Genomic DNA, 26,571 nt, shown 5'->3' with positions numbered 1-26,571 from the left:
GTGCCATACTACACCCTGACTGGCTTGTCTCTTCCTTGTGACCCTTCTGGAAGGGGATGTCCAATTGTCAACAGATAGGCTTTTTGTCCCCACTCCACATTCCACCTCATTCACATTGATATGATTTTTTGTTCTGGGTCTTTGATGCCTGATACGTGATCCCTTCAACACTTCATGATCATACATGCTTGTGTGCTTCTTCCATGTGGACTTTGTTGCTTCTGAGCTAGATGGCCACTTGTTTATCTTCAAGCCTTTTAGACCCCAGACACTGTATCTTTTGATAGCCAGGCACCATCAGTTTTCTTCACCACATTTCCTATGCACCTGCTTTGTATTCAGTTGATTGTGTCTGGAAGCTGGGCATCACGGAATGCCGGGCTATTAGAACAAAGCTTTCTTTCATTGAGGGAGTACCTGAGTCGAGCTGTGCCCAGTATTTACTTTAGGCCTTTAGTTTAGGCCTTGTGGATTGATGTTCATAAGAGTATTTTGTGGTGCAGTTTGGAGAATGAATAAAACCTTCATAGATGCAGCTTGTAGTGAAAACCAGAACACAGTAAGGTAGCATGACTGACAATGTGGGCTACACCCTTCAGCTGGCAATGTTGGAAGCGAGTGAGTAGTCTCAAGTTTGCTGTTGTTGGGTGTCCTTTATGGGTTACAGTAGTCAGTGTTGCTTTGAGCACATTATTGTTCATCCATCCAGACCTTCCTAAATATCAAAAAGGAGGGGTTAGAAGTGCTGCATACTCTTTAATTCATTTTCTTCTTTAGGTTTTACGTGGTTTTTGGCTTCCATTTTGAGTTTGTGGTTGATAGTTGATCATGTTTAGCAGAGGGGGATTTGAAGACAAATACACTACCAACCACTGTCTGCTTTGCTATTCCATAATTCATAGCTATGAAAAGCAAGTGAACTCTGAGCCTGCTGCACTGATTTGACACGCAATCTAGGCTAGAGGCTGTTCACACCGTTCAGCTCTCCCTACTGGCAGAAGCCTTGGTGGTTTGAACACTGCCAGGTCTGGCAATCTGTTTCAGAAAACCTCCCAACCCACTGCCATCCAGTGGATTCTCACTCTTAGAAATCCTACATTTCTGATGTTCTGAACGCTTACTGTGGCAGGCAGCCTCATCTTTCTCCCATGGAGCAGAGGGTGGGTTTGAGCCAGCAACCTTGTGGTTAGTAGTTCAATGTTTACCTGACAACCAGGGCACCTTTGCCTTGTAAGAAGCCTTGAAGCACGTCTGCATTGTATACGTTGGGTTTCAAGGAATCAGAATCCACCTGATTGCAACCAACAGTAACATAATGGTAATGATTTCAGGAGTCCCGGCTTGTCCGTTTCTGCTGCCGTCACTAAGAGCAGAGTGTCTTGGGTGTTTTAAGTGCTCAGTCAATATTTGAATGAATGAAGGGAGAGTCTGCAGAACATGTAAAACGATGCTTATTCCATCTGAAGCGTTTCCCCCTGTAGAGCTGAATAGCTCCCTTTTGTCTCTGAGTTAGTGTAGGAGCAAGGAGCTACTTTATGTCCAACAATAGTCTCCTTCCATTAAACGAATCCCTTCTGAATATGCAGCTCCATTTCTTTAATTAGCTTTAAAAGTAAGGATCATTAAATCAGAGTGCAACCATCCATTACTGTGCAAGGGTTCCCTTGTTTGGTAATAGGTCAGAGCCGTGTCCTCTTCAGTCTTTTGCTCAAAGATGGAGGGAAAGGGAGGCCTCCTGATGTTCCCAACGTCAAAGGAAGTCCTGGTAGGTCTGCAAAACAGTTTTCTGTGATCGCTATCGCTTTGAGTGGTGTATTTTATTGAAAGCTTTCAGTACCGTATCGCATTTTTACATTTCATATTTAGGACCAGTTCCAAAGAGTGTTTTACAGGGTTTTGGTAAATTCACAAAAAGATAAGCACGTTTCTTGCTTTGCAAGTAGAAAAGATTAGGTGCAGATGAAAAACAAAAACAAAACCCAAGAAGCCTACATCTCTAAGAGGTGCAGCTGCTCAGCACAGTCCCCAGGGAATAACTTCTTTTTCTTCCTCATCGTGTTAAGAGTAACACACAAACAAAGAACTGGGAAATTGAACTAGCAACGTATGCTTATGAATTTGTTTAAAACCACAGGGTTGCAAAACGGCGGTCCTTTTTTTTTAAGGCCTTGATTCAAGACATTAACATGTATTGTAGCTCTTAAATGATAGAGATATCATATCCATCAAGAATCCATCGGCATTCAATTCATTTTTTCCCCTTCTAACAGGCCTAAAAACCAGCTTTTGATCATCTATAGAAAAATGTTTCAGGAAATTCATCTGACCTAAGCAATAATTTTCATAGACAACCCCATTATCCGAGTACTTCTGCAGTGATTGATGGTAACCATAAAATGGAGCTAATACTATTAGCTTCCTTTTCCGTTAACAACCCATAAGGGATAGATGAAACATAAGAAGTCCATATTTCAGGATTTTACAGTGAGTTTAGTTAAGGGAATCCACATATTTGAAAACATTTTGTTGAGATAAACTTAGGGGCATTGGGTGGGGGTCTTATTTTTTTCTGGTGAAACTATTTAAGATGATCTCATCAAATCATCAAATGGTTTTAGAATACTATTAATTTCACAGAGTAGGTAGTATTGAGAAATATAACAGCCTTGTTTTGTGTTTGAGTCTGGAGGATGCCGACCTTGCCCTTTTTGCTTTTTATTTTTCCAAGTCTTACTGTTGTCCTGACCCGGAGTGGATGAGTCTCTCTGTTAAATAGCGAGCAGGGCCTGTTGTCATCCATCAGTCCAATCCCTTTTCTTCCAGGGACCCATATCCCAGGACCCGTGTACCTAACATCACGCAGACCCTTTCAGTCCTCAGCATGTGTGTCCGAGGGGCGAGCCTTCTACAAGACCCCATTCCTCTGCCTGCTGTCAGGGATGGAGCAGTCTAGTCCCCACCCCCCACCCTGTTACACCTTTAGGCTTTCAGTGTGACCCCCCTGTGAGTAACCCCCAACTAGTTCAGATGAGGTACCAAGTGTTGCCCCTGAATCAGAAGTCTACAACTGGGATTCCTCAGGGACTTCACAGCTTTGCTCCCATTGCGGGTCTGATGCGCTCCCCTCTTGGTTTGCCCCCATGTGGGCGGATCAGACCTGCTGCTTTCCCAAAACTGTATCTTCAGTGCTGTCTTCTGTAGTGCTGTTGTCTAGGGAGGGGACGTGGGGTCTCCAACTCAGGCCAGCCCTCCAGTCCTGTCTGTGATCAAGCTACTCTGAGCAGGAACATTGCCGTCAAGGATTGATGTGGGGGAACCAACCCCCAACAACTAATCACGGGTTCGGTAACTGCAATTGTACGGTTATGGATCATAATAAAGTCGTAGAGTATAGCAGAGAGAGTAAAATGAAGGAGTCAGGCACATTTCATGGTAGCATGCTCACCTCCTGGACGGCCATGATTCTCACCAGCCAGGTCCGTGTACAGTGCGGCAGAGAGGGCAGGGGGAGTCCATAACAGCATTTTTATGTTGTTTGAAAAGTTCACAGTTATATTAGCCTTGCACCCAGGGGATCAAAATACTTTAGTTTAACAGTATGCTGTATCATAATGATGATGATTTCCTTCTTAAATGTTTGTCAGTGCAATTAAGAGAATGCAATTTTAAGGATTCATAATCTATGAGGAAGAAGAATCTACATGTGCATTAGAGGGTCAAATGTATTTGTGAAGGATTCATCTTGAAAGAATGTGCTGTGTGAGTGGGAATTAGCCAGTCGGATCCGCATTCGTCTGAGAAGGGTTAGTCCATTCATGTTTTAGTTACTAGTTGGTGTTGTAGGAAGTAGTCAGTTTTTCACTTTGCTAACTCTATATCTAGCAACTGTACCAAATCTCGTATTGATGCTAATCATTTATTTGTAAATCTATTTTAAGTTTCAGTGTATACACAATTATGTGGTTTGCAAATGGGTGCAGTTTTTATTTCTTTAATTCTAATCTTTATAGGTTTTCATTTATTTATTATTTGCTCATTGTAACTACAGTCCAATGTTGCATAGAAATTGTGGTAATAATTTCTTTTAGAAGAATAATAGCAGGCTAGTCCCAAGGCATTGGAGATTAAAGATGTCCCAATGTCCAGCTGTTCTAAGATGTTAGCCTGCTCCATTTATCACCTTGCTCCCCCCTAGAGTAGATTCCCTCACCTCCCTGGGTTCTGTGATTCACAGCACGCAGTGGTGGCCAATATTCAGTCCCAAATTCAAAGGTCAGATGTAGATGAGCCAAGCGCAGGATCATGACCCAGACAGAAGTCACAGCAAGTCTTCTCGCTTCTACCAAAGCGCAGTCCGGAAGTAGAGGTCTGCAGATTTCTAGGTGATGATGTAAGAGCTGTGCCTGCACCACCAAGGAAAATGAAGTCGCTAAAAAGGCAATGGAACGCACCACAATCTAGGTGTTGGTGAGCTGGGATTTTAGAGCCCTTGCCTGCTAACTCCAGACCTTGTAGTTGAAATGGACTGGGATTGGCCATTGTGAATCAAACAAGCATATGGTTTACTATGCTGCAGTCTGATGAAGCTCCGGAAGTACGTATTCATTCTTCTATGTCAGGAAGTTTGGAAAACAGCTGCTGAGCCAACTACCTGGAAGAGATCCATTTTTGTACCCATTCCAAAGAAATGTGACCCAATAAAATGTTCACATTATACAACAATATCATCGATAGCACATGCAAGTAAAATTATGCTGAGATCATCTAAGAATGGTTGCAGCAGTACATTGACAGAGAGCTGCCAGGCATTCAGGCCAGGGTCAGAAGAGGAAGTGGATCAAGGGATCTCAGTGCAGAGGTCACATGGTTCTTGGTCCAAATCAGAGAATACCAGAAAGATGTTTGCGTTTCATTTATTAAGACAAGGCATTTGACTGTGTAAATGGTAACAAACTATTGATAATGGTGAGAAGAATGGGGATTCCAGAAGAATTCATTGGGCTCTGGTGGAACTTGTGCATGAATTGCGTTGGGAAGACAACACAGGACTGCTGCAATGGTTTAAAATCAGGAAAGGTGCACGTTAGGGTTGTATCTTCTCATCATACTTCCTCAATCTGTACACGGTTCAAGTGCTCTAAGAAGCTGGATTTCTGAAGAAGAATGTGGCATCGGGGTTGAAAGGAGGCTGATTCTGGGTTCAGCTTCTACAAGTACTGTGACTTCCATTTTGTTTTTCCCTTGTTCTTTCGTGGAATACCAGCTGCCATGGATACATTCATACAGCCAATAGAAAGCTCCACCTGGTGAGAAATTGAGGCTGCCAGGAGCCACGTGAGTGAGCACAGCAATGGATACATTCTCCACATATTGAGCCTTCAGATGAGACTTTACCTTGGTTTGCCACTTAGTTGCCACCTTAGCAGAGACCTTGAGCTTCAGGCACTAAATTAAGCTATGGAACTTATACATATATAAGCTGGGATTGAATTGCTGTTTTAAGTTCTGTTTGAGGAAATATTGTTATTAATAATAATATAAAATTAGTAGATATATCTAGGTGTAATGTTCTTTGTATCTATCTTGGAAAGTATTTACAGAGATTTTGAAACTTTACCTGTTGTCTTTTATTGTTTAGTAAACTGTGTTAGGGTTCTCGAGAGAGACAAAAGCAGATTTCTAGTAAAGAAATATATATATATAAAGATAGATAAATATATAGCACAAAAATGAACTGTTAAATGATATACAGATAGATAGATAGATAGATAGATAGATAGATAGATAGATAGATAATACAAGAAGTGAACAGTTAAATTATAAAGCAGTACAGTTGGCTCAGTGCGACTCATTCCCGTGAGAGAGAGTTGTGAGACACTGGCAGTCCTTCAAGTCTTGAGGGCTGCTGGGTCGTCCTCTGTAGAGAGAGCTAGGCTATCTCAGCATAGGCAGCAAACAGCAAGGCAGGTCACCAACTGTCAGCCAGGTCACCTACGTCAGTCCCCAGCTCCAGAGATGTACATTCCAATCATGTGATCTTAAAGGGACCTCAACTTACAGCAACACAGTCCACAGGCTAGGTGTCCCACAGGTAGTGTAGCTTGTAAATTGAGGCACAAAACAAGCAAGGCAGCCGCACACTGGTCCGATGATTAAAGAGTGAGAGACAAAAAAGGCAAGGCTCACTGAGCCATTTATCTCTCCCCCCTTCAATTAATCCCACTTGTGTTTATCGGCCAGGCTGGCACAATAAACTAACTATCTCACTATCCATCATTTATTTCTGTCTGTTTTTATATTACTTTGCTTCTGGAACTCCAGTTGTAGTATGTAGTGTGTGTTCACTCTACCTAATCTGTGCCTTATTTCGCTTCTGATATTTTGTCTTTTTAAAAATCACTATCTGTTTTGGTATGAGTGATTTCTTTTTTTTTAATTAAATCATTTTATTAGGGGCTCGTACAGTTCTTATCACAATCCATGTATCCATTTGTTGCCCTCATCATTCTCAAACATTTGCTTTGTACTTGAGCCCTTGGTATTAGCTCCTCATTTCCCCCCGCCCTTTCCTACCCCCCTCCCTCACGAACCCTTCATAATTTATAAATTATTATTATTTTGGCATGTCTTACACTGTCCGATATCTCCCTTCACCCACTTTTCTGTTGTCCGTCCCCCAGGGAGGGGGTTATATGTAGATCCTTGTGATCGGTTCCCCCTTTCTACCCCACCTTCCCTCACCCTCCTGGTATTGCCACTCTCCACTGGTCCTGCAGGGATCATCGCTCCTGAATTCCCTGTGTTTCCAGTTCCTATCTGTACCAGTGTACATCCTCTGCTATAGCCGGATTTGTAAGGTAGAATTGGGATAATGATATTGGGGGGGCATTTAAGAACTAGAGGAAAGCTGTATGTTTCATCCTTGCTACACCGCACCCTGACTGCACCCTACACTGCACCATCAACTCCCCACGACCCTTCTATAACAGGATGTCCAGTTGCCTACAGATGGGCTTTGGGACCCCACTCCTCACTCCCCCTCACTCACAATATGATTTTTTGTTCTTTGATGCCTGATACCTGATCTCATCGACACCTCATGATCACACAGGTTGGTGTGCTTCTTCCATGTGGGCTTTGTTGCTTCTCAGCTAGATGGCCCCTTGTTTACCTTCAAGCCTTTAGGACCCAAGATGCTTATCTTTTGATAGCCGGACACCATCAGCTTTCTTCACCACATTTGCTTATGTACCCACTTTGTCTTCAGCGATCATGTCAGGAAGGTGAGCATCATGGGATGCCAGTTTAATAGAACAAAATGTTCTTGCATTGAGGAAGTACTTGAGTGGAGGCCCAATGTCCATCTGCTACCTTAATACTAAACCTATAAATATATGCACATAGATCTATTTTCCCATCCTCATATGTAAGTACATTTACATATATACATGATTTTATTCAGACCTCTATAAATGCCCTTTGCCTCTTAGCTCTTTTCTCCATTTCCTTTTACTTTCCTCTTGTCCCACTATCAAGTTCAGCCTTCATTTGAGTTTCAGTAATTCTTCTCAGTTACATTGCCCTTGATCAAGCCCTACCAGGCTTCCTACACACAGTATGAGTAATTTCTAACGACCTGTTTCACAGTTCACGAATCCTAATCCTTTCTTCTACTTTATATTATATGATGCTAATTGTAGCTAAGCATTCTTAATTTTTGATGTTTCTATATTCTGTCCTAGATATTCAATTTTGATTTTTTAAATTTAGATTCCCAATCCCTAGAATTACTATTTCTGATACTACATTATTCACTTCTATGATTTCTATTTGATTCTTTTTCAATAGATTCCATTTCTCTGTGGACTTCAACTTTCATATACATTCTCCACAATTCCTTCAAGTTTCGTTAACATCTCAATTTTAGTTATTTTAGAGCCCTTCTCTGCCAACCTCGGGGTTTGTCGGGTAAATCTGTTTCCCTTTTCAGTCTGTTTTCTCTTACCTCGGTGTCATTTGGTCCTGATTTCATATATGCTCGCTGTATGTGATTGAATGCCAGACATTGTTTATGGGGAGAAAAATATCGAGGCTCTTTTTTTCTTCTTTCTGGCAGAGAGGTAGCATATGGACAGATCAGCTGGTTCTCATTTGACTTATCTGCCTTGTTAGGTGGATCTATTTTTATTTTGACCCTACTTCAGTGTCACCCTATGGAGGCCTCAGTCTGTACTCGGGCGGTTTCGTTCCCGTAGGGCTTCCTTTTTATGGACCCTGAACTCCCAGCTCTTGGCACGTCTGCAACTCTGTGTAGATCTTTAATAGCTTCACTTTATTGTTTGTTTCTTAAAACCTGCTACACGTATGTCCATTCTTCGGACTCAAAATAACTAAGGGAGATTGGACATAGGATGCTGGGCTTACTTCTCTGCAGAGTTGTCCTGCCCAGAATCTTGGCTGCTAAGACCCGGGCAGCCTTAGTAGCACTAAATTCCACTCTATGTTCCTCTTGTCCAGGGAAATCGCTACCCAGGGCTTCAGAGAATCAGCACGCCTCTCAAAGGGCCGGTGAAACCAGTGGCATGTGTGACAGAATTTAGAGACTTACCTCACTCCTTTTTCACCCTTCTTCAGAATCTTGTTTCTTTATGTTCTGACTACCTTGTTGCTATTTTTTTGTTTGGTTGCTTGTTTTCTCGTTTTATTTTATCTTTTAAAGCTGCTATTGTTTAATAACTCTTTATATGGGTTTTCTACTTGTTCTTAATGGAAGTCTGATACATTCATTCCCATCAAAAGAGCGTCATGTGTGTAGAACTAAAGAGCACTTGTGCTTTCCAGGAGTGCTGTCACAGAGGCCCACTCTTGGCCACATTTTCCGTTTCTCCTGCTGCCCACAACACTCAGCTCTTGTCTGCTAGACTACTCTCTAGCTTGGACTCTTTGCAACTCTCTTCAATTATCAAAAGTTAGTGCATTTATCAAGTTAGTTCTATAGAAAATATTCAGACGTGTTATCTATACTTTTATAATAACATCACACATACACACTGATATATATATATATAATTTAAGCATCCTAGTGGTACATTGGTGAATTTCTCACCCAAACTGGTTTGAACTCAGCAACTGCTCAGTGGGAGAAAGGATCTGGTGATCTGGATCCATACATATTTCAGCCTGGGCAAGCCTATCCGGTAGTTCTCTATGCCCATTGGCTAGTATGCATTGGGGCGGACTCAGTGCCATACAAGAACAACAACAAGCAATGTGACATAAGATAACCTGTTGGAAGACTGTGAAGAAAAGATGAAATAATTGTTCATGACTTAGTTGTGTTTGGGCAGAATGTGAGAAACATTGAGAAATCATCTCATGAACATCTAGACAGTACTTTTTCATCAAAATTGCTTTCTAAGTATCCACATTCTTGCTTTACCGGACTTTCTGGCATCCCATCAATGCCGATTCTAGCGACCCTCCAGCACAGACATGGTCCAGCTGCCCGGGTGGGTTTCTGAGACTGTCACAGGAGTAGAACGCTGCACCTTTCTCCCCCCGAGCAGCTGACCTGGTGGTTACAGCACAACGAGTGGCTGCTACTCCACCAGGGCTCCTGGCTCCCCTTACGGTAATGACATTGAAAATCTCATTCTACCAGTGTGGTTCATGCTAGAACAGAGGAGCAACTTACCACGTTAGGAGCCGTATGCAAAGATAAATCCTTATTCCTGTTACGCTATTGATGCATGGATGTACAGATGTTTTTTCAAGGTAACAAAGTGCCCACGTTAAGCCTTTGTCCAGTGGTGTAGTGTCTGCTTTGGCGGTCACTCTCCGGAACGTGAACCAGTGACTGGTCAGGCTGCATTTGAGGGGAGGGTTTTCCCTCTTCTTCTAGATCCGCGAGTGGCTTGTATCCTGTCCTTTCACAAATCACTTGCAGACTTTTTAATTGAGCAATTAAAAGTAAACCTACATTTGAGTTATATTTTAGGTAACGGCACTAATTAAAATCAATAAATTGAGTTGATATATTTTTATTTACTCAGCTCACAAGGGCCGCTTCTAGTTGGAAATAACAAAGCCAGAAGTTGGGCAGAGAGCAGATCATTATCCAGTGACACTTGCTCATTTCCTAGCAATTCCATAAATTATACAGATTGTTTATTTGCATCTAAAAATCCCCAGATATTTTTCCCTCTGTTTATTTTATATTCTATAAACTACGGATGAGAGTTGAGTTCTTTTTATTAAATATTTATAGGAAGTGTAATATGAACAGACCTATCAAGGTAAATAAAATTCATTTCTGCTCTGAAGAAGATGCTAATTCAGGAGGCTATTCCAACATGCAACTCTTGTAGCACAAATACTCTTGGTGATTTATGGGCATACATTTGCCAATTTAACACTATTCATACGGTGACATAATTAAATGATAACTAAAAAACTGTGAACTCTCCAGCCATTTGCTTTTACACTGATGTAGAACCTAAGGGGGAAGGAAGAAGCAGGAGTCATTGGCATGGGTTTGGTCTCTAGCAAATTGGAGGAAGCCAAAGCCAAAGACGAAGCTCACTGCCCTTGAGTCGATGCTGACCTGCAGTGACTCCGTAGGATGGGGTGGAATTGCGCCTGTGAGTTTCCCAGGCTGTCACTCTTGATGGGGTCTTGAGTACTTTTATTGGGTCTCAGATTACAGTGCCCTGGCTCTGCGCCTATTGATTTTATTCCGATAGCATGTGCTCATCGGCAGTTGTTGCGGTGGAGTCTGTTCTCACCCACAGTGGCCTCCTGGGATAGAAGGGAATGCCCCCACCCCCCCAAGGTGAGGGGGGTGTTCTACCTTGCAGTCTTGATGAGAGCAGACAGCAAGGACTCTTCCCCTGCAGAGCATTTCAAAAAGCAGCTGAGCACTCCATCGTTTCCTCCTTCACTTCGAGTCCCTCAGACGGGCGGAGCTTCGACCCCACCAGTTCCCTCTCATTGACGGACGCTACTTCTGGAACTTGACTTGTTCATTGTGGCTCACTCTACCCGAAGTCCAAATAGTATCTTCCTGTGCAGACATACCGCAGGCATTAGGGCCTGGTATGTGGGCTCCGCGGCTTGTCTCCGACTGCAGTGTACCATCTGCTTCAACCTGAGCAGTGTGTGTTCTCTTAGCAGACTTTACTGAAGCAGCCATGGCTCAGAATTAAAAAAAACAACAAACCCTTGGCATAATATGCTTGCTTTTGAAAAAAAATAGTAATTGATCATGCCTGCTGTAGATTTTAAAATAAGCATTTGAAAGGATTCCCAAATGCCTCTTTTCAACACATTGGTCTCTTTTTCATCTGTGAGCATAATAACCAGTATTCCGGTTGGGTTATTGGTAACATTGATAATGCGACGCATGTTTCGGTTTTATTTAACTGATTGTAGGTAGAGTCAACAATAGGATGGGTAATGTGCTGTTAAATACAGCTTGGTGATACATTACAAAATGCTTCCTTCTCTGAAAGGAAGCTTCTCCCTCATCTCGGAGGAGAGGGTGCTCTGTGTGTAACGCAGAGGTGAGAGGAGCACATGGAATGTCTGTCACAGGCTGCACGTGAGCGTGTGCTGTGTGCAGCTCGGCCTTTTGTGAAGTGGAGATAATGGTTCTTGGAGGGGTTGAGGAGATTAGACCAGGGTCGATTTTTAAAAAGTGGATAAGCGTTCATTTTGCAATTGTATACTGAGTGTGCCAACTGTGAATGTCACTCTTCAAGCGACTGTGGAGAGAGTATGGACGGAAGGAATCCTGTTCCCGCTGCTGGGAATTCTCACGTGCTTGTCCATTGGCAGAAATGGCAGGGTGCGTGTCAGATGGGGAGTCAGTGCCAAGGAGAAAGTTGGGGCAGCTGATGTCGTGGATCGTGCTGTTGGGTGCTCTTATGGATATGGTTGTCAGGGAGAGCTCATCTTAGTGAGCACATCTGAATAACAGGAGGAAACAAGTCACACAGGTATGAGGGGAAGGAGGTACCAGATGGCGGAGGGAGCAACGTGGTCATTTTAAGAGCTGTGAGTAATGCGTATTGGCGGACCCAAGTGGGAAACGGGTGTCAGAGCAAGAGACTGAAGAGAGAGATGGACCCCACACATCATTGTATAGCTTTCCTGGTAACTAATTATAGATTTTAAAAAATCACACCCTCACAGAAAGTGGAACTTAGTATTGGCCATTTCCACTGTTTTAACAATTATTTCCTATTTTACCATTTTATTTTTCACTAGCACAAATTCTGATGCATAGAGACCCTAGGGGGCAGGATAGATGTGCTCCTTTGTGCTTCTGAGACGGTAAATCTTTACAGAAGCAGACAGGCTCACCTTCGTCCTGAGGAGTAGCTGGTGTGATCAAACTGCTAGCCATGAGGTCAGCAACCCCTCCTTTGGTGTGACCTTGGGATCCTTAGGCGGGGCTCGTGCCAGCTTTCCCATCGACAGCAATCTTCTTTCTTTGGGTGTACGCCATTGTGCCCTGTGCTTGACTAAATGATGGCATTTGAAAGCACAGCCCTCCCTCCACACCAGCCCACCTGTTCAGAACCTGCAAGGAGTTAGGCTCTGACTTAGAGGGAAGAGCCCACAAAAGACCATGCACAGCACCAGGCCCAACGCCAACCGTAGCTCTGGAGAATTCTCAAGCCACACTGGGATGTGATGGTTCACTAGAAGAACTCATAGATCTCTCTGAAAGCTTCTATGCTCACCCTTCTGCTTTCTGACAGAGAAGAGAGAAAGGGTAAGCATTACTTAAAGGAGAAGGAGGTTCACAGAGCCCTCTGGAAAAGGTTCCAAATGTTACATCTCCCTTGCCCCGACGACGTGTTACCTTCCTAGAACTGATGTGTCAAACCAGGAGCTAACGCTAACTTTGGTGTTAGCATTTTGGTGGAGGGTTCACGATCTAGGCAGCATTGGTTGATTTCCCATGTGGTTGAACGAAGTCTTCGTGCCCCTTTCCTCCTGGAGATCCATCCGGCTGCTATCACATGGCCTGAGGGGTCCACCAAGAATCCTGCATCTGCAGAAACCAGCTGGTATCCATAGAGGGGCCTCATCTTAGTAAGCACCATACCCAAATCGGTCAGAAGGGACATGCCAGGGGCAGGGCACAAAGGCCAGCCATCTCTTGTACCAAGGCCCCATCCCCTGGTTATACATTGTTATACACAATCCAGCCGCACAGAAAGTAAAGGGTGCCTGGGAACCTCATCTCTTAGGAACAACCAGTGCTATAAATTGGTTGTTCAGCACTGGTTGAACATGTGTTCATGCTCCACCAGGTGTTTAGTGTATATACAAGTAGCACCTTAATAATGCATGTGGCATGATCCTGTACATATTGTTCATTTTGCCTCCTTTCACTTCACGTGTATGTGGATGTGTGTGTCTGAATGAGTTCTCTGAAATTGAACAGTGGGGTTCACTTCCCCATGTAACACAGAAGGCTGTGGCGAACATCCCTATACACGCAGTTGTATATCGTTCTAACTTGTCTTCTCGAAATACATTTCCTGGCGTAGAATGACTAGATCAAGGGCACGGATGTTTTGAAATGGCCTGTGTACTTTCTTTGTTCTCCTATTGGTGTGTATTCTTTGAAGTAGTTTACTAGACATCTACCAACTCTTCTTCACAACTGTTATCACCCCTAGGTAAGCACTGCAACTTCTCCCACTTCAAATGTGGACTATGGCCACCTTCCCCATCTCAGCCCAGCTGTGATTCCCACTCCTCAAAAAGAATCATGTGTATTGTCCCCAAATCATGGGAATGTGGAAGCACTTACGGGGCCTGCAACTCCACACGTCAATGGGAAGCCTGCGGGGGATGACTTTGATCAGCTGCTCAGAAGTATGGCCCAGGTAAGAGCACGACTCCCCTTAGTCAGGAGAGAAAACACTCGGTGCTGAGCCGGCGGTCAGGTCTCTGCTGTGTCTGCTGCGCTGGCAGAATATTGTCACGTTGTAATGCTTGAAAGAACAGGAATGGAAAAAAATATATGGGGTGGGGGCGCTTCAAAAAGTGTGTGGAAAATGGACTAAAAGAGAATGGAATTTTCCCATAAATGTCTTTGAAGTCTCCCGGCATATTTTGTGGGAGGTTAGAATGGCTTGGAGATTCTTTGATAAATTTGTGTTTCTCCTGATGATGGGCTGAGGCCTCTAGGCACCCTCCAGAAATGTGATTCAGGGTAAATTAAATGTCCCGTTTGGATGATGAACCATTAAGTTTATCGGAGAAGTTTGTTTATTTGTTTATTTTAAACCTGATAATGCTGCTCATAAGTTTATTGTCCCTGTAGTGTGTGACTTTTAAGTGCATCTCCTGCTTCGTTTCCTGAACAGGGTCGCCATGTGGAAGTTTTAGAGCTCCTCAAACCGCCAAGTGGAGGCCTGGGGTTCAGTGTGGTAGGACTGAGGAGTGAAAACAGGGGAGAACTGGGAATCTTTGTGCAAGAGATACAGGAGGGCAGTGTGGCTCACAGGTGAGACTCACAGCATCTCTTCTGGCTTTGTGGCCATGGGCATCCTCTCGCCATGGGGAAGATTGAAACAAAGCAAAAATCAATATAAATAGACCAAGACAAAGTGGGGTAGAGTTCGTCACTAACCGGTTTTAGTCCTTGGGTGCTTCACCTCAGTGCTAGACAGCTATGTGAGAGGCTGTAGGTTCAAGTCCACACAGAGATGCCTCCGAGGAAAGCCTGGTGATGTATTGCTGAAAATCTAGCCCTTGAAAACCCGCTGGAACGCGTTTTCTCTGACACACATGGAATTATCATGAGTTAAAGCTGACTCCATAGTGAACTGGATACACTGTACTAATTAAACTCCCTGCCATCACATGGAGTCAGACTCCTAGCCACTCTACAGGACAGGGTAGAACTACCCCCTGTGGGTTTCTGAGACTGTAACTCTTCATGGGGGTAGAAAGCCTCATCTTTTTCCTATAGAGCAGCTGGTGGCTTTGAAGTGCTGATCTTACAGTTAGCAGCCAACCTATAGCCCACTAAACCATCAGAGCTTCTCATTGTAGCATGACTGTACTAAAAACAGCAAGTCCTTTGAAATAAGGATGGCTTGTAAACAGAGTCACAACTTTTTAGCAAGGAAAGAAAGGTTGGAGTAGAGTATTATTTTCACTGTTATTAGATGGTTCTTTAATTTTAGAGTTTTGAAATGATTTTATAGAAAAAGACAAATGACCGGCGGTCGTTGGAGCTATCTTTAATGAATCTGGTCGGAGGGTCCTGGTGGCGGTCTGGCGCCCCATGACGAGCTGCCAGCCACATGATCGCAGTTTGTGCCCATCAGTTGGGAATGAGGAACCTGTCTATGCCTGTAAAGAGTTAGTCTCAGAGTCCCAGAGAGGGCGTTTCTGCTCTGCCCTGCAGGGTCTCTATGACTCGGACTCGTTTGGTTTTTAAACTTGGGTCAAAGTACCAATTAAATATAGGCATTTATTCTTTCCATCTTGGAGAGACTCTCATGGCCCAACTGATGAAGTACTTGGCTGATAACCAAAGAGTCATAGGTTGGAATCCACTGTTCTGAGGGAGAAGGATGGGGCGATCTGCTCGGTGTCCATCACAGCCTTGCTCCCCGTTGGTGTGCGGTATATGTCCTAGCTTTGCTATGAGTTGGAATTGACTCGGTGGCAGCAGGTACTTTTGTTTTCAGAAGGCTGGTGCATCCAAGATCGGACGTACAGATTGAGTAAACTCAAAACTCACTGTCATCAGTCAGTTCCAACTCACAGGGCCTCTAGGAGTGAGCCGAGCTAGTAACTGGAAAATAACGCTTCTGAATGGGAAGGGTTGATTAGGAGCAAAAGGGTTGATCACCTGGAGACAAAACTTAAAGATATGAGCTCTGGACCCATGGGATCCTGGACAGATAGACCCCTCAGGAACAGTAGTGGGAGTGTCCATACAGTGAGGGGAGGAGGAAGATAGGGGGTGGGGGATGGAGAGAAGGGGGAACTGATCACAAGGTTGGATATATAACACCCTCCATGAGAGGACAAATAATAGAAATGTGGGTGAAAGAGACAACAGGTGGTATAAGACATGAAATAAAAACAACAATATATAATTGATCAAGGATTCACAAGGGTGGGAAGGGGGGAGGGAGGGGAAAAAAGGAGCTGATACCAAGGGCTCAAGTAGGAAAAAAAATGTTTGGAAATGATGACAACATATGTTCAAGTGTGCTTGATACAATTGCATTCTGGGTTGTCATAAGATCTGTAAGAGCCTCCAACAAAATAATTAAAAAAACAAAACAAACTGCAGGAAATGATAAGAAGGGTGGACATGAGAAAACTGGGTTCAAAACCACCTGACTGTGTGTGCCAACATCTCTCACATTTCCAAGAGCATTGCCGTCTGTTTTTCCTCTCTCTCATCCTTGATAGGGATGGAAGATTGCGGGAAACTGATCAGATCCTTGCTATCAATGGGCAGACACTTGATCAGACAATTACCCACCAGCAAGCTATCAGCATCCTTCAGAAAGCCAAGGATAACGTCCAGCTAGTTATCGCCAGAGGCTCCTTGCCTCCGCTCATGAGCCCCGCTGTGTCCCGGTCTCCGTCTGCAGCCAGCACCATTTCCGCTCACTCCAACCCGGTGAGTGCAGGAGCTGCCGGAAAAGAAGAGAAGCGTTTGTTTTGCTGTTTTTCCTAGTTCCTCCTCTTCGTCAGCAAGTCTCCAGTGCCTGTGATCTCTTGATACTTCTTGAGTTTCCTGCTTGATTCTTTCACCTGCCCTTACCCTGGAGTGTTTGTTATTTAATCATAATTAAGTGTGCAGTTTCTGGAACAACCTTTGCCTTTTGTTGTATGCAACGTGCAGCATGACTGCATTTCTTGAAGACCCTACAGCAGTGGTTCTCCACCTTCCTCAGGCCGCGACCCTATGGTTGGTGACCCCCCAACCATAAAGGGATCTTCGTTGGTATTTCATAACTGTCATTTTGCTACTATGATGAATCGGGCGACCCCCAAAGGGGTCGCGACCCACAGGGTGAGAACCGATGATCTAACGCTTTAACAAAATCGACTCTCTGTAGAGATAGAACCTTGATTTTGCTCTGTTTAGAATTATAGCATACAGTTAACTCCAGGAACTCTAAGTAACTCATTATATTCTGAAGCCTTCCTTTGGGCAGATATTATACAGAAACGTCTCTAATGGGCAACAAGCTCTTCCTCGGTCTCTTTAGAAGTTCTGTGAAGGGTCTTGAGCGTTGATCGAGTTGCTATCTCTCCTGCTGCACGGGTCATCGCAGCAACTGGGAGGATGGCGCAGGTCCAGCTAGAGCTTCCTCCTGGAGTACAAAGGGTTGCTGTGGGTCGGAATTGACTCAATGGTCCGAGATGACCATCTACTGAAAGGGAAATACATGTAGGGCGGGTAAGTCCCCTATTTACGACATCTGTTGGCAGTTGTTTGTTTCCGTGTACATCTCATCATTAGTAATATACGCTGTTTCTGAACCCTCAGTGACAGATAGAGATGGGATTTACTAAGGTACTGATAACAACTCAACTCTCACTGCCATCAAATTAATTGACTCATAGCACCCCCGTGGGACAGTAGACCTGCTCCTGTAGGTTTCAGAGTATATCTTTTTTAAAAAAAAAATAGTTTTATTGGTATATACTCATATATTATGCAATTCAATCATTCAGTCATATTAAGAAAATGTGTGCAATCATCACCACAATCAATTTCTGAACATTTTATTCCGATATTCATTGTTCACTCCCCATTTCCCCCCATCCTCTCCTGCCATGCCCTTAGGCAATTATCAATCCAGTTACTGTCTGTATAGATCGACCTATCCTGGATTTCCTATGCAGAAAATCAAAGAAAACACAAACAGGAAGCAAACAAACAAAATCACCACCAGTGACTAGACAACACAAAAAACCTCAATCGAAAAGAAAGCAGAACATGTTAAAAGCTGAAAGAACTTTAAAATGGGTCAAACGGGAGAGCAGATGATGAGGTGTGGTCTTTCCCCTGATGGACCGGGACTGCTGGTGGGTCTAACCGCAGACCCTGCAGTTGGCAGCCCAATGTGTAACCACTTAACGACCAGGCTCCAGTGCTGCGAAGCCTCGACAGCAACGAGAAAGCGCTCACTAAAAGAGACAAAGAGCCCGGAGTGTTGGGGGCGAGGTGTTGTGCTGCTAACCACAAGGTCAGCGGTTTGAACTCACCAGGCCCTCTGCAGGGAAAGATTGAACTTTCTGCTCCCCTGAAGACTGACAGGCTCAGAAGTCCTAGATTAGCAAAAAACAAACAAACAAAACAAACCCAAGAAAGCAAATAAAAAACTGAGGGATTCAACTTAATATCAAACAATATATAGACTTGTTGGAATGGAACCCCATCATGAATTAGAGCAGCGGTTCTCAACCTGTGGGTCACAACCCCTTTGGGGGTAGAACGACCCTTTCACAGGGGTCACCCGATTCATGACAGTAGCAAAATTACAGTTCTGAAGTAGCAAAGAAAATAATTTTATAGGTGGTGGGGAGGTCTCTCCACAACATGAGGAGCTGTATGAAAGGGTCGAGGCATTAGGAAGGTTGAGAACCACTGAATTAGAGACTCCCTGAATACCAGTTGGGAAGGATAATAGTACATTGGCCTGGACCCGATGATTTAGAACTGATCACCATGTAACAGTGCTCAACAAAGTGATCAATTATTATGCAACATTCTCGTTTTTCTCAAATTCTTGCAAATTGACATATGAGCTTTGTTTTCAGGTTCACTGGCAACATGTGGAGACTATTGAGTTGGTGAACGATGGTTCGGGTCTGGGATTCGGCATCGTAGGAGGAAGAGCAACTGGTGTTATCGTCAAAACCATTCTGCCTGGAGGAGTGGCGGAGCAGGTAAGCCACTCTTCTACATTGTTGATCAAGGAAGACGCTGGAATCTTGTCCATTACGAATGAGAAATGTAGGTCTAAGATAATGCCGAAGCTACTCAGTGTGAATCTTCTATTTTAATAGGCTGTTCCTAATGTGTTCTCCTAGGCTTAGGGGAAATCACATTTGAAAAGGGGCATTGATCTTGTTAGAGTTATAAGCTACGCACAATCTTAAGAAACTTAAGAAACTTTGACACAGATGACAACCAGAATGATGGTTTTGACCTTTGTAGAGGTGGCTTCCTTTGTTTGTAATAAAAAACCATATTTGTTGAGCGCTTCATCTGTCTTACGGTCACAAGATATTATGGCAAACAAATATGTACTTTATTATTAAGAGGGGAAAAAAGACACTCCCTGTCCCTTTACTGATGGATTTTTGCTGTTGTCTCATATGTGAAAGACAGTTTGTTTTAATAGAAATGTTTATAGAAGCATTGCCTTTTATGGTGTGTGATATTATTTCAATATACTTATAAAACTTTTCATCAATTTATTATAGCATGTATTAATTTGAGACAATTTGCTAGTTTAAGTAACTTTTGCCTTGGTTATAGACTTTTGTTTTCAAATTGGTGTGCTTTCGCATGTGTCTTTAAATTTTACACTCAGAAGTCAGGGTCCTCAAGCATTTCTCATGTTTGTAAATGAAAAGCCACTTAATGTTGGAGCTGGACAGTGGAGGTTTTACTGTCATACAATAGGCTGCCAACCTTTTCTTCCTTGTAGAAGTTAGCTCGCATCTGTTGTTGTTGATAGCTACCGTCTAGTCTGGTCCGACCCAAACCGGCCCAATGCAGCTAGAACAAAACACTGTCGGACCTTGTGCCATCCTCACAGGTGCTCCTATGCTTGAGCTGTTGCTGCAACCCTTGTGTCAGTCTGTCTCATTTAGGGCCTTCTTCTCTGTCGTTGTTCCTCTACTTGACAAAGCCTGACATCCTTCTCTGGGAGACTGGTCTCTCTTGACAACAAGCCCAAAGAATCTAAGGTGAAGTCTCCCCATTCTTAACTCTAAGGACCACTTTGGTCACACTCCTAGCTTCTAGCAGTATTCAAGTCCCTGGGTGTTACAGTGAGCCAGCATTTCTATTAAGTGAAAGGCTAGATGTTTGAGTCTACCCTGAGGCACCTTGAAAAGAGGTCAAGTGATCTATGTCTGAAAAATCGGTCATTCCGGACTCTGTGAAGGACAGTTCTGCTCTGAGCCACAGTGAACTGCCGTGAGTCAGCATTACTCCATGACAAATGCTGTGACAGTGAAAGTCCCCCCGTTGACAGTTTTGTGATAGAAACATTTTATCATCAGCTTCACTGTCTAATACTCAGACCACTGGCCACATTGCCACTTTTAAAAATTAGAATGAAAATTAAATAAAACTTAAAGCTTGGTCCCTCAGTTGGGCCAGCCATATTCACAAGCTCCTTAACCATATGTTGCTATTGGCTACCATCTAGAGCAGTACAGAACATGCCCATCATCACAAGAAGTGCTTCTAGGCCATGTTGGCCTGGGGGCTTCTCAGACTGCTTTTCTGTTGTCTCGTGTATCTGAATTTTCATCTCTCAAGGACTTCATCTGAAAGTGAGTCATTCTGGGGTATCTATAATTGATATGGCCAGCCAGAAAACTGTTATTAATCCTGTGCTTTCTGGGTGTTCCTACCACATATGGAGCATAGTTGCATGTGTTTGCCTAGTGTGGTAGGCCAGGTTGGCTAGAGAAACAATTCCAGAGACATTCATATATGTATAAGAAAGAGCTTTCTATCAAGAAGTAATAACATATCAAGAAAGCACCCCAGCCCAGTCCAACTCAAGTCTGCGTGTCAGAAACTAGTGCATAAATCCGTCTTCTGACTCACGAAGCCACATGCTATGTTGCAGAATGCAGGAACCACAGGCCAGGGCGTGCTGAGTCCTGTGGGTCCACGCTCGGTGGAAACATGGTGGTCCTGCACCTCCCAGGGTCAGTGACGAAGTCCCGGCAGGCAGGAAGGCAAAGTGGCAGAGAATTGGGGAGGTTCCCAGGGTCCTCCTTGTAGCAGGCCACACCCCTAATCAGGTTGTGACCTGATGGATAGGTTGGATTCCAGCCCTACACTTTTATACTTCTTCAAATCGATGAAAAATAATCTAACTACCACACATAGCCACCCTATACTTTAACAGCATTTTCTTCTTTGTATTCTTCAAACACACACACACACACACACACACACACACACACACACCAATATTTTATTATATCCAGAGGGTTGGAATCAAACAAATATACTGAAAAGTTTATAACAACTATTGATTTTTAAACTATGGATGAATTTCAGATGGTTATACTATGTTAAATCATGCTAGAATACTTTAGGAGACAGCATCACAATCACATGTTTACTGTCATGTGAGAGAGAATTCATAGAGTGGTCCATTTTTACTGTTGCCTTCCCCTCACTTAAGATTGCTGTAGCACAGATTGACCCGCATTGATCCTTCGACCTCTTTTTGTCCAGCATGGGCGGTTGTGCAGCGGCGACCACATTCTGAAGATTGGTGACACTGATTTAGCAGGAATGAACAGTGAGCAAGTAGCACAAGTCCTCAGGCAGTGTGGAAACAGAGTGAAGTTGGTGATCGCGCGGGGGGCCATGGACGAAGCCATAGCACCCACCTCTTTGGGCATCACCGTCTCCTCGTCCTCATCGTCCACGCCAGAGATGCAGGTGAGTAGAGAACGACAGCCAAGGTGAAAGTCAGAGGCAATATCACTTAGATGACAGTGGTTTTTGTTTAGAAACTGGACTGACTGATGTCCATGTAGAAGTGTTAATGAAACCCAATTCAAATATCATTTCAGTTCAGTACTGTAAGGATATTGTTAAGCAATATTATACAATGCAGATGAAAATTAAAGAGCTTGCTTAAAAAGTTCTGCCTTACTATTTCACGTTTTTCTGTATGCAGCATGTGCATAGCACTGTGTGGTGTGGGTTATGATTGTAAAAAGTTGTTTTTTACTAAAAAAAATAAAAACAAAACCTCACTGCCATCAAATCAATGGTGACTCAAAGTGACACCCTGTGGTTTTGTAGACCATAACTGTTTACAGGAGTAGAAAGTCCAGTCTTTCTCTCATGGAGCTGATGGAGGTTTTGAACTGCTGACCCTATGGATTTCAGCCCAACGGATAACCACTACACCACTTGTAATCCTTGTTTTCTAATAGGCCCTAAAATATGTAATTTTCACCTACAAATGTCTCTGTGAGACAGCTGTTGGTCTCCAATTATTCCTTTTTCACACATTACTTTGAAGATCTTTGCATTTGAGTATATGGAGGTGGAAGTGCAGTGGCTGGTTTGCTGGGGCGAGGCCAGTCAATCAACCTTATCACGATCTTTCAATGCTATTGTTTTAAGATATGCCATAGAACTGTTATCTGATTTGTAATAAAAGGTTGCTTCTCTTGACCAGGTTACGTAAGCTTTTAAACAAAAGTCCTGCCTTTGAGGTTGTAACAGAAGCTTTATTCATCACTGTGGCAATCCATCCTTGTCTTTGACTTGATATGAAAATAGCTGGGAAATCTCAAAATTATTGGAATGCATTGGTTATCTCAGATAGCTTACAGGTCACAAGTTCATAATGGATAAAAGATCAACAAAGTATTTTTAGCCAGAAATCTTTTACATTTTTGAGGAGAAAATTACACCACATTTCTCAGGAAGATTTATAGCCAATACAAATTTTATAAGCCTTTCACACCCATTTAAAAATATTTACATAATTTGTGTATTAATTTTTTTCTGACGAGTTGCTACAGAATTTTTCTTTTTAGTACACTGACTTTCTCTATAAGCCCTTTAAAAGTTTATGAGAACACTTAAAACTTTCACAATTCTGTTGTTTCCAGGATTGAGTTTGGTTGCTATTTTTTGCTAAGAGAAAGAAGTAAAGAAAGAAAGCTTGTTTATGAAAGTATTTAAATGGCATTCTTTTGTGGTAAATAAAACATTTTATTCAGCAATACATAAATGAATGTAATACTGAAAACCACTTGATGTAATTGAATGCTTAGAAAAATATCTATTCTGTGCATATCATCATTTCTGAAGCCTGTGCCCCTTTTAAAACCATTCGATAGTCAAATTGCCACCCTCTAAAATAGCACTCGCATAAGTCTTATTAAAAATAGAAAACACATTTGTTTCAATTGAAGCAGATTTCATCCTGTCATTTTCTTGTAATTATCTAAACTTTAAACTTTTGCTAAGTTTGCACAGATAATTATGTGCAATGAAAAAAATAAATCGAACTTTACTACAAAATTATCTCATTTAGGTAGCTATCCACGAGATACAGTCAGAGGTTGTCTCTAAAACATCAGAACACATGACCACTAGCTCCATGTGTGTGTCGTTCGAACCCACAGCCACTTAGCTGTATTAGGCTTGACCCAGCGCCGCCTCCATGGACCAAGCACAACTCAGCATATTTACTATTGACTTTAATCCTAGAATATCATGGACCCCATATCGCTTCAAATGGCTTAAAAGTAATATTTCTTAGATTATATGGATACTAACAGCAAAGTTGTTTTGTAAAATCGTTGTATGTTGAAGTACAGTATTAGTTGTATTATTAGCTGGTCAGTAGAAACCTTTAAAAAAATCCTTTTTCTTTTAACTACCACTTCAGTCTCAAAAGAGGTACTGATATAAACTTACAGATACTGATTGCCACAATATTAAAACAAAACACCAGAACATTTAACAAAATCAGGGACCATGAAAATGCCGGCCACCAAGAAAAGAGCAGTGTGTGCTGTAGCCCTTGACGATGGAGCCGCACGACCCAAAGTATCATTCTAGGAAAGTCCAAAAATAAAGAAGCAGAGAGTTTTAACCTTGTGGATATATCAATTCATAGGCCAGGCTTATGAAAAATGTTTTTGCTGTTATAACTGACAGGGGCAACTTTATCTAAAGTAATACATTTCTGCTAAAACACTACTTACAATGTTTATAGACAGTATGGTGGTGTCATGCCTTCTGACATAGCTCCCAGTGTAGTCCGTAGACCTGGCACTGCCCCTCCACCGCTCTGATCCTATTGTGCTCCTTTGAGAATCTCTATAGGCTCTGTTGACACCACACTCAGGCATGATGCTTGTAAGCCACTTATTAATGACTTATTACCCTACCCCACTAATACTTATGTAGGTGAACCTTGACTTTTAATTCAATATACAATATATAGTAATGCAATTCAGTTAAAAACAATTCTAAGCAAAGGTAGGAGCCCGATGGCATTGTGGTTACCTGATGGGCTGTGATATACGAGATCTTGATACACAAGGTCTTAAGTTCAAAACGACCAGCCATTACTCTGGAGAAAGACAGGGCTTTCCATTCCTATAAACACTTACAGTTTCAGAAATCACCTGGGGCAGTTCTCTGCTGTCCTATAGAGTTGCTATGAGTCGACATCAACTCCATGAGCGTGAGTTTTTTAAGTTTGCTTGATATGAGCTCTTTGTCTTTGGAAAAAGTTTCTGTCTCAATTTTCCCAAAGGGAAATTGGCACGGAAACTATACTTCCCTCAAATACATGCTGTCAGAGGAAATCAAATAAGATGTCATTTGCCCCATTACGTAGACAGTTCTCAATAAATATAGTTGTTATTATTATCCCAGATTCAGCAAGTTGACCCTTGGAAAGATGAATTAGCAAGCTAGACTTGTGTATCTGAATTCAAAACACGAGCTCTGTCCACTGGCTGACATCCCAATTCAGAATTAATTGTAAGACTATCTTTGATGAGTAGTAGTATGTGTATACACACACTCATTCACCTCTCTGATAGGGCAAGTTCAGCCTACTCCTGGCCCTGCTTTCTGATGAACAAGATGGTGCTCGGTCTCTGCGCTCACGATCCAAGGAGCCATCTCCACTGGAATTCTCCAGCAGAGTTCACGGATGCCTAATTATATCACATTGTTCCTAGATGAAGGCTTTCGATTTGGGGACTTGCTTTGCTTGTTTACTTGTGGATTTTCTTTTAGGTCGATGCTTCAACCCAGAAAAGTGAAGAAAATGAGACATTTGATGTGGAACTCACTAAGAATATCCAAGGATTAGGAATTACTATTGCTGGTTACATTGGAGATAAAAAATTAGGTAGTTATAAACAATAAATACTTTATGTTGTTAAATTAATTATTTGTCTCTGATACCTCTGTCTTGTTAAACATTGAATTAGCCTTGCATGGTTTAAGATTAGCAGGTAAACTGAAAACATCTTTAGGAATAGTTTAATTTAGACTGCTCTGATACTCTTTTTAAGATAGACAAAACAGTTGTCTTACTGTGTAGTCTAAGTTTCTGCTTAAGCTTTGTTCTGTGACTTGTTAATTTATATCTATGCAGTATTGGGAGGTTATACTTGAAGAATGAAGGCAGGATATTCTGGTAATTAGCTTATTTTTAATCTTAGAACCTTCAGGAATCTTTGTAAAGAGCATTACAAAAAGCAGTGCTGTTGAACATGATGGAAGAATCCAAATTGGAGACCAAATTATAGCAGTAAGTGACACATTTAATAATAGCTTTGTTAATTTTCATGTTTGAAAATGCATTCAAGTTTATTTCATTTCAAGAACTACAAATACTTCAGTACTAATTTAACTTGCTGGGGTGACTTAAGGCTGTCATTGCTGTCACTTATTTCCTTATTTTGAGGAGGTAAAACAGAGCACTAACTATAAATTTTACTGATCTCAATTCTAAAGTGTGGAACTTCTTGCTTGGATAAATTCTGATGTATTCCATGGCTGGTTGGAATGCCCTTGTTACATTAATTAGTATTTCATATTTCAGTAGCAGACTTCCTAAAGTCAAAGACCGGATGTCAGCACTCTTTATGTACTTGAATCTCTTTTCAGAATACTTATTATTAGTATTTTCTAATGAGTAGAGCGACACCACTGATAATGGCTATTTGAGCAAAGGATTCTTTAAAAGAAATACATCCAACCCTTCTTAATTAAGGGGATGTCCTTAGATCAAGGTGGTGGCCAAAGAACCTGGCTCTCGTGTTCTCTGGGATTCCCCAAACTACCTCTTCCCCCAACATAAGTTCAAGAAGATGCTGCGCAGAGGGGGCTCCTTGTCAAGTAAGTGTAGAAAGCACTGCAGATGAGATGGCCTCTTGGGGGTACACGATGAACCCCAGAGAGTTGATGATCTGAGATATCCTGCAGAAGAGAAATCTGCTTAGCTTCTTACCTCAGTGTTTCTTACACACTCACAATTGTGGGTGCTTCCTTTTCCCAAACATATATGAATAATTTCACAGTCATCTTGGGGAACGCTGATACCTCTCAGTATAGATTTGTTTGTGTTTTTCTTTGTTGTTCCCTTGAGATCATACTGCCGGCAGAAATGGACTATAGTCAAACTTCCCACTTGGGTAATCCTTATGGAAGCAAACAGACCCATCTGGTGGCTTTGAACCACTGACCTTCTGGTTAGCAGCAAAGCGTTTGACCACTTCCTCTGGGCTCCTTATAACTCCCCTAAGGCA

General features: G+C 42.5%; 1 protein-coding gene across 8 annotated transcripts in view; it reads left to right on the top strand.

The window, feature by feature from the left end:
* MPDZ (multiple PDZ domain crumbs cell polarity complex component) overlaps positions 1-26,571 on the top strand; it is a 160,432-nt gene that overhangs the window by 25,916 nt on the left and 107,945 nt on the right. For all 8 annotated transcript variants that reach the window (XM_004706529.2, XM_030885397.2, XM_045289190.1 and 5 more), the window contains exons 3-9: positions 13,695-13,904; positions 14,388-14,527; positions 16,459-16,672; positions 18,826-18,954; positions 21,500-21,709; positions 25,052-25,166; positions 25,483-25,571. In XM_004706529.2, the coding sequence (XP_004706586.1) occupies positions 13,695-13,904; positions 14,388-14,527; positions 16,459-16,672; positions 18,826-18,954; positions 21,500-21,709; positions 25,052-25,166; positions 25,483-25,571 (1,107 nt within the window). The remainder of the gene's footprint in view (positions 1-13,694; positions 13,905-14,387; positions 14,528-16,458; positions 16,673-18,825; positions 18,955-21,499; positions 21,710-25,051; positions 25,167-25,482; positions 25,572-26,571) is intronic.

This window comes from Echinops telfairi, unplaced genomic scaffold (genome assembly GCF_000313985.2).
Source record: "Echinops telfairi isolate 266 unplaced genomic scaffold, ASM31398v2 ScPeMD7_25;HRSCAF=90, whole genome shotgun sequence".
Taxonomy (NCBI): domain Eukaryota; kingdom Metazoa; phylum Chordata; class Mammalia; order Afrosoricida; family Tenrecidae; genus Echinops; species Echinops telfairi.
Note: the sequence above shows the minus strand (reverse complement) of the source record. Positions and strands in the feature narration are given on the sequence as shown.